Source organism: Berghia stephanieae, chromosome 1 (genome assembly GCF_034508935.2).
Source record: "Berghia stephanieae isolate SIO BIC M18660-M18661 chromosome 1, UCSD_Bste_1.3, whole genome shotgun sequence".
In the NCBI taxonomy this organism is placed as follows: domain Eukaryota; kingdom Metazoa; phylum Mollusca; class Gastropoda; order Nudibranchia; family Aeolidiidae; genus Berghia; species Berghia stephanieae.
In genome coordinates, this window is record NC_088360.1 from 81,130,727 (window position 1) to 81,139,878 (window position 9,152).

A 9,152-nucleotide genomic window follows, 5' to 3' on the forward strand; every position below is an offset into this window, starting at 1 on the left:
GAGAGTCAATCGCATTTCCATACTTCTAATAATGAAATGTCCCTAACAGATGAAGACGTATATTATGTACGATTAAGTGGAAAAGAACCTTCAAAATGAAAGCAGCAATTTTACATCGTCTAAGTAACACGAGTTTTTAAATGTATAGGTATACAGACGTCTAACTATTTTGCACTTCATGTCCTTTGCCACTACCTAATAATGTAACAATTTTTGGGGCAAATCTTAATCTAGAGAGGTTTAATGTTAAAATGTTAGCCTTTCAAAAGTGCGTAATAGCCTTTAGAAACTGAAGGCATATTATGTAATCCCACTACTACACTCTAGTACTCTGCCGTATTCTGAAATAAAAACATTAAGAAAACTTTGGCCAGAAAACTCGTTCTTCACAAATCGATCTATTGAAATTATCATCAACTTGTCAAAAATCTCCAATCTGGGACTTCCCGAAGACTTCCTTGAAGTCCCAAGTTTGAGAGTTTTTGACATTTTAATCCATGGATATTTGAATGAATAGTTTTCTGGTCAAAATCTTGAAAATGCATTTTTAGAGTACTGCAGTAGTATGTCGGTTTCAACAAATTACTGGAGAGTGAATTTTAAGCTAAAATAAATGTCCAGTTTTATAAAACTTTCAGAATTTGAATTTCAACAAAATTGATTTTCTCGATGAAATAGATACCACACAACTCAGATTTATTAATTAATAGGATTTAAGTGTTGTTTTTTGCACCAAATTGACCTAAACATATTAACACATTGAGTCATAAGGTCACCGATGCAGCGACCAGGGACGGCTGGTAATAATGGGCAGGGTGGGCAAATACCAGCCTGTTTTTTCAAGTTATAAGCTGTATTACCAGGTCCGAAATAATCAAATTTAAATAAGATAATTTCAAAAGTTACTACTTAAACTTGATACTTCGTACTGAAATCAATTTGTGTGTATTTTTGATAGATTGTGAATCACCATGCACCCCGTAATGCATAAACCAGGATACGCTCCTGTTCTTTTTATCACCCGCCCCCCCCCCCAACCAACTCCCACTCCACTCCGCCCACATCGTCATCTCATCGTCACGTCGCCTGACGGTGAACTCACTCCGATTTTTGCTTTCTGGCCTCTCTAGTACTAGGTCGGGCTAATTCAAATGAGCCCACCTTAATAACTAGTGAACACTAAATAGAGATTTTGGCAAACGAACATTTTCTGATTTATTGCCTTACTTGTGCTGGTGCCATTGATGTAATGCCTTGGGGAAGGTTCCAGTATTGAATTAAATTTATTAACTTACTAATATTATATCAATTTAGTTTTAATTTGTGTTGTTTTTATATATTTGTTTATCCATTTAAATTATCTCTTTTTTTTCTCGTTTTCTTTAAGTACTTCTCAAAACTCATTTATTTAAATTATTTTCTTATTTGTTTTTTGTTGTTTTTTTTTGTTTTTGATTTTTAACAAATTAATTTGTTAGTTCTTTTTTTTTATTATTCTTAAAGTAATTACCGCTGTATTTTTATTGCCAGACTAAATAATTTTGCAAAACAATATAATTTTCTATTGTATTCCCTCTAATAAAATAAAACACTTTTATTTAAAAGTCACGACTAAATAAATATATAAAATACAACCACCATTTTGGTTTTCTCAACAATTGAATTAGTATACGAGAAATACTCTTATGAGTAAGGAGAGAGTTGAATTCTAAGTTATAAAGGAAATAAATACGTTTAAAGGAAGGGTGGGCAGATTCCGTACTTGCCCGTCCTGAAGCTAATACATAAGATGGTTCGCGACGAAGAGGCGAGAAGCTAGGCGTTGGTTGGGGAAGGAGTAAAGATAACACGGTCGTTATTAGTGATAGTATAACGAATGCATGAGGAGAGATTGGTAACATTCTTTTGTCTTAATTGTATTGTGTGAATTATTGGCGAAAGCCTAAGATTAAATAAACTTTGTAATATCGTATGGTGGTAACCATCATTGTCGACGACATCGTCGTTGTCATCATCATCATCATCATCATCATCATCACAACAACAAGTACAACAATCGTCTCCACAACTATCATTCTAACCAACAGCACCACCAAAACCACTATCATAATTACATCCTCCCTCACCGCCTCGTCTTCCTCCTCCTCCTCCACCACCACCACCACCACCGCTACCACTATTCCAACCACTACCACCACCGGCACTATCATTCCAACCACCAAGACAGCAGTAAAAATAATGCAATTTCAGCTCTGAATGAAACTCGAGTCATATCGCTGTTGTTGCTTCTCGATGAAAACTTCAAGGTTACTACATACTACTGAAAACCAGTAATGTAACAGAAATATTAATCTCGCCGGTGAGGGATTAAAGCATCTCTTTAATTTTTCGAGTGAACGAAATGGACTTCTATTGTCAAGGTGTTGTCGCATTATGTCTCGTCGCTTTGTTTTTTAGTTGTATTCTCTTTCGCGATTATTTTTTGATTACGTTTGGAATAATTAAAATCTACTGGTATTGTCATTTCATTGTGAATGTGATTATTTGTGGTTGAAATATTTTTTTTAAAAGGTGAACAAAAAATTTAATTAAAAATAAATAAATAAATAAATAAATAATATATATATATATATATATATATATATATATATATATATATATATATATATATATATATATATATATATATATATATTTATATATATGACCGTATCATCTTTGCCCAACTACTGTAAATAGGCTAGAACCGCCACTGGCAGCGACCTACTTGTTTACTAATACTGCTAGTGAACACCGACCCAGTTGATTATTGAAATAAAAGATTTTCAAATACTCGTCAGTTTCATTGAACATTATCATTGCATTTTCGTTACTTTTATATTTAAATGTTGGCAAAATGTCTGCTTTGAGTATACAGGATGGAGTCAAGACTTTCGCACTCATAGATCCACGGTATCGTGTTCCTGATGTAGCTGAGAACATCAGACTTTTCCGACCTAGTTTCTACAACCACCTTTAATCAAAAAGAATAAAAACCTCGGATAGACCGGTGTTCTTGTCTGGGATGGGATAATAAATAAATCCACAATATAACTAGAACTGATCGTACAGTTGTGGAGTGGTAGTAGAGATTAATTAAACTTGCATGGAATACATCAGACTGGGATTTCCAGTTTGAAATGCCAAGTTTTTTAAAAATGATTGATTCATGTCAATAAGACCTTCAAACAATACCTGTAGATAAAGATGCAGCAATGTACTTTTGTAAGCATAGAAGACCGGACAAATCCAATTAATAATAGCAGTAGTCATACATTCACATTTTTTATCATCGTCAACAGTAACATAGTTAGGTTTTTATAAGCAAATACAAGTATGGCAAGTCTTATTGCCGAAAATTCGAAGTGCCTGATTCATTTAATACAGATGTTTCTAATATTCTAATGCTCTTAGTTGTTCCATTTGTCGCAAATCATCAGGCCACTTCAGGGAATACCCAACACAGAACACAGACATGGTGCAGGGATTTCGTTTGCCTGTTGTTTCTCTTCATCTCAACCTATTGAGAATCTGGTTGTATAAATGAAAAAAGCATATAAACACACAAATGCCCATATAGATAAAAACACTCTCACACAAATACACCGAGAAGCGCATTGAAAGTAAACGAACTAATAAAAAGAGAACTAATTCATGTTTTGAACAAAGAAAAGAAAATATGGTAGGATATTATCATTCCAATTTGTTAATGATGTTAAGATGATAGTTTAATCTCATTATCAAGCGATTTAGGAAAATGAAAAGGATTATGACAAACAGACAACCGGGACTTGATGTAAGAGTAATTATGCAATGCTATGTTGAAACTACTTAATTTCATAATGTTGTGAAATGTGAACAGCTGGTAAGAAATCTAAGATATAAATGTGAATTCTAAGGAAAATGCCTGAAATATAGTGGCGATGACAATGAGGGGTCTGGTAGTGACGTTGCAATATTAGGGTAATTCGCTTGAAATATAGTATTTTATTATTTTTGCTCTTGGTAAAAAGAAACGGAATGAAAATTAATTCAGCGTAATTCACCCCCCCCCCCCCCCCCGCCGCGTAAATATGCTCATTAATATTGAACATTTTCCATGGTTCTATCATGCTAAGTGCAATTAATATTGGATTCAATCAGCTCCTGCTGCAAGAATTTTGATACTGGATCCTATTTTATACAGTGCGAGTCACCAAATTGGTGTACTTTTGTACTCGCATAGAATATTCATGACTGTTTTTGGGCAGGAACTTATCCGCCTTTGATTCACACGTGAACAGTGTATAACTTCCCCAAGGAAGCAGAGCTGTGTGCTGCCGTACTCTGAAAAATTAAATCCAACACGTATTTAAAATTTGCCCAAATAACTCGGTCTTCAAATATAGATTGATTAGAAATACCCTCATATTGGTAGAACCTCTCAAATCGGGGGCTTCACGAAGTCCTAAGGACAAGATGGTGGTCATTTTGATCGATCAATGTATGAAGGACTTCTCTGGCCAAAATTTCAAATACCTATTTATCCAAGATACGGCAATGTGGTCATTGAAACCCATTCGTTTACAATCAATGGCATTGACATTTTTCCAATGCGAGACACCGTGCTGCTAGGTAAACCATAAATCATCACAGGTTGAATAAACTATGTAAGTGTTTATTAACGGGCGAGATGATCGTGTCAATTAAACTGTATAATTAGAGAGAGTGGATGAGAGATCCTTTTTTTCGCTCGAGTAAGATATTAATTTTACCCCTATTGTTTACTTATCGTCTCTGCACTGGGGGGGGGGGGGGGGTTCGGGTTATTTCGAAACCAAGAGCCAGTTTCTCGTGGAGCAATTGAACTGATTTTTATAGATGGGATGCTGACCTTTGTGAATACGTTTTTTAAAGTACCGAATAAGCTACGGCAATGCCTTGAATGTAACAGTAAACCACAACAAAAGCTTTTAACTTGATCCCCTTTTACAACAAGTTGCCGGTGCAACCAATGTAGCAAAGATGTGGAGGAGTAATTTAAAATTCAACCTGAATCAATTGGTTTTGACAACCTGTAAACGCTTATGATTGCGCTGTTTTTATAAACCAAACAATGGGGCTTAACAGTATAACCCACTTTCGAGTCCTCAAGGTACTATTGCTTGACTTCACTTTTGCTTGAATACATCGTTTAATTTAAAAAATCGGTTAATTAGTTAACTGCCGCAATGAAAAATTAGGCCAAAAATCTCGTCCCTCAACATCGATCGATTTAAGTGGCCCTCACTTTTGGCAAAAACTCTCAAACTTGGGGCCTCACGAGGTTTATTTATTTGAAGGACAAGTTTTTGGGCCATATTTTGAATACGTGTCTTTCCAGAGTGTGACAGTTAACTGGTTAACACTGTCAATATTTAAACATTTAGAAACGAGGCTCCCAACAAACTCGTTAATCTCAAGATTCAATGACATTGACTACTCAAAATATTTTTAACTTACCCAGGTTCTACAGGTTCTGTTGTATTTCAATGGATATTTTTGTTTGTTTTCTTGGGTTTTTTTGGTTTTTTTTTTTTGTTTTTTTTTTTGGGGGGGGGGGGGTGGAAGTCTAATATTATAATTCAGTTTTCTAGAATCGTAGGCTTGCCAGTCCATCGCTCCTATCCTCTTATCACTCCTTAGCCTTTCCATAACACTAAATAAACATGTCTAATTTGTTTAAGATTTCTTAATTAATATTAAAGGAATCAATTTTAAACCAATAAAATCAGCAAAGCAGCAGCAGCAGCAACAAGATCAGCAATAGCATCAATAAGAAATAATATACACAAAAGCAGCTGTGTTTTGACAGGAAAAGGAAATAAACAATGTCTATTCCATAAACTCTTTCAACAGCATGAGCCTTACTTTGAGACGGATCAAGTTTTCCATAATTTTGGGACCCACAACAGGTATTGCAGAATATTATCAGTTTTATTTGTTACTCTTTTTCATAAATGTGATTTCTGATAAAAACAAAATTATCTTATTTTTATTGGTTTCCATGTATTACAAAAAGTTCATATAATCTGCTTTGACTCTGTCCCCCCCCCCCCCCCCCCCCACGCAGACAACATCGGTTTTGTAAGCTTCGCGACAATAGTTATATAAACAAGAATATGATGACGCAAATTGACATTTGGTCCGTCGTTACAACTATTTGTGATCGTCGATCAAACTGGGCGTTGTTCTTAACAGAACACTTTCCAAACAAACATTATTGATTGCCGCTTTTATATATAATTAGTATATATTTATTAATATTAGTGTATCGTCATTAAAATGCTTCAAAGTAAACGATTTGTTGAGATCAATTATGAATTACTAAATAACTATCTAAATTTGTTTTTAAAGGGCGTCTTAAAACCTTTCTTATAGTGATGCATTAAATAGATCGTTCAATTTTTGCTTTGATAGTTACAATAATTCAGCAAAAGAGTTGGAGTTGGAACCAGGAGCGGCCATGTTAGACGATGAATATGAAGTGCTAGGCACGACACAAGAATTCACAGTAGATCTGGCAATGAGAGCCATTTTTGTATCTGAGACTGGTGAGTAGAATTGAAAGACGATTAGACAAAGCTGTCTCTCTGAAGTCTCGGGTTTGAAAGTATTGGCAAGATGAATGTCATGAGGGTACTGTGAGCTAGTCTAGTGTCATATCCAAAGAGTAGCCAGTTATTTCAATTCTGTTTAAGTCGATAGAAATAGGAATAAAGCCCAGCTTTGTGGGCTCTACTTATTTTTACTTCCAGAGCAAAGTTGGTGACAAGATGAGTGTCATTTTAATCGATCGATATTTGAAGGACGAGATTTTTGGCCAAAATTTTCAACAATGTATTTTATTTCAAAGCACGTAGAGTGTTCCCTACAACTGAATTAGTAGAGCACTCAACTCAAAGTTTGTTTTCGAATCCCGGTAGAGATTAGTTCTTCCCAACTGCCCAGTCCATTCAACAGCAATTGGATAGCTGAGCCTGTCGTTAAAGCTTGCTGAATGCACTTTGGATAGTGTCAGGTCATAAATCCAAACTATACAGACCTCGGGATAATCTAGAACGCCATGTCCTACAAGAATCTGTCTGATTTCTTTTTTTTTTTTTATTTTGTATTTTTTTTTTTTTTGGTTTTTTTTTTTTTTTTGGGGGGGGGGGTGGGGGGGGGGGGGGGGGGGGGGGGAAGGGGGTGTGATTGTTGAGGATCACTGAACAAGAAAATGCATTGATGGTTATGGAGATTTAATCTCTTTTTCCGCATGAGACATCAAGGGCAACATCATTACGCTCTGTCAACTAGTGGTTATCAGACAATTGCTTAAATCGATCTAGGCAGCAAAAGATCAGATGATTTTTGGGGTTTCGCTCTATTTTATATGTGAAATGCACTAGTTACTCTGATAAATCATATATTAAAATGTATTGAATAGATTTGATATTGTTGTTAAAAAACAAAACAAATTCCCGTTATTCATCCGCAAGGGGAAGACTGGAATAACCCAGGCGTCAGCCGCAGTGCAGCGCCGCAAAGTGAGCTAGGGCGAGGTGACTTGCTCAAGGCCTCACAACGAAGCAGGCAGTCGAACGCGGGATCTTTTGGGGACGAAGCAAAGACCGTACCACTGAGCCACGCTGCCCTGTTGTTGTTGTTGTTATTGTTGTTGTTGTAGTTGTTGTTAAACAGTAAACATTTGGAATTCCTCTTTGTACCAGTCAACAGACAATGTTCAGCACACGGACTAACGCTACGAAAAAGTTGTCTAAACAGATTCTATTTAAAAGTTGCATTAAATCTTTTGGATTTTTTTTCTGCTTTTTCCAGTCGCCAACTTGAACTGCTGTATTCAAAGGACGAAGTTTAACGATTTTGACGGGGTTTTCTTCGATGATTCGTGGATTATAGTGCTGTAAGTTGTCATCCAATTAAAATATCATCTGTGACCTATCGTTTCAAAACAGTTTATGTCGAAGTGAACCAGGGGCCAAAAGGGGATTCTAAAGTAAAAAAAGAATTAACAGAGACGTAAGCTTCAAGTTTTTGTCCGTTTCAGAAACTGTGTTTATCATCTTTAATTAGACATAAAAACCGAACCCGAGTTTCATAGTTGTGACAATGAATTTTATTTTAGTGTCTAAATAGCCCCGGACTAATACCGTCTTGCGACGATGGGAGATATATTTTTGGGTTCATGAAGTCGAGGACATGTCTGCATTTGGTTTCACTATTTTTAAGATAAGATAAGATATACTTTATTGATCCTTGTGTGGAAATTATAATTTTGTATGACAGCACAATTCGGTAATATATAAAAGAAATGTTTATTGTTAATAAATTAGATAAAAATTGGCAACGAATATTAAAAGTCTTAAAAAGTACAGTAAAACAACAAGCGGATATATTATGGTGACTATGTGTCGATTATAATTATGATCAAATTCTTACTCAATAGAAATGAATAATCAAATGATTATGAAGATACTTGATAGACTGGTGAAGGTTAAATGATATTATACTAAATAAAAAGTAGAGAGGGATATAACATCAAATTCGTGTTATTGCGATTGCGTAAATATGTCATCTGAGGCGCTTTGTGATGCACCGTTGGCTCAATGATATCAGAATCGAAATTAAAATATTTGAAAAGAAAAAGTCAAATCACTAATACTTTAAAACCGTTCAGCTACTCCATTCAACAAAGTTTAAGGTATGTTATGAAAAGTGTAAAGGAGATATAACTTTACCAAGACAGCTATCTCAATGCTTTGGAAAATAATTAGTGATTAAGTTAAAAATTTTGATCCTGATATATATGCTAAAAATATTCTTTTTCACAACGCATTTCCTCATTTCTCCAAACACATTGTATTATACACTATCTACAATACTTTATCATATTATATTCTACCAGAAAGAACCAAATTTCCATTTTCAGAACTAGCCGCCTGTTAGATGGATAGCATTCGAACAATCAAAACTAATAGTTAACCAGTTAACTGCCGTTCTCTGGAAATGGTCGTATTTAAACATGTTGCCAGAAAACTCGTCCTTCAAATTTAGATCGAGTTAAATGACCCGCATCTTGGCAAAGACTCTCA

At 35.1% G+C, this 9,152-nt stretch overlaps 1 protein-coding gene across 3 annotated transcripts in view; it reads left to right on the forward strand.

Moving 5' to 3' along the window:
* LOC144964650 (solute carrier family 4 member 11-like) overlaps window positions 1–9,152 on the forward strand; it is a 67,353-nt gene that overhangs the window by 23,866 nt on the left and 34,335 nt on the right. For all 3 annotated transcript variants that reach the window (XM_078899145.1, XM_078899157.1, XM_078899152.1), the window contains 3 exons: window positions 5,917–5,972; window positions 6,478–6,611; window positions 7,879–7,963. In XM_078899145.1, the coding sequence (XP_078755271.1) occupies window positions 5,917–5,972; window positions 6,478–6,611; window positions 7,879–7,963 (275 nt within the window). The remainder of the gene's footprint in view (window positions 1–5,916; window positions 5,973–6,477; window positions 6,612–7,878; window positions 7,964–9,152) is intronic.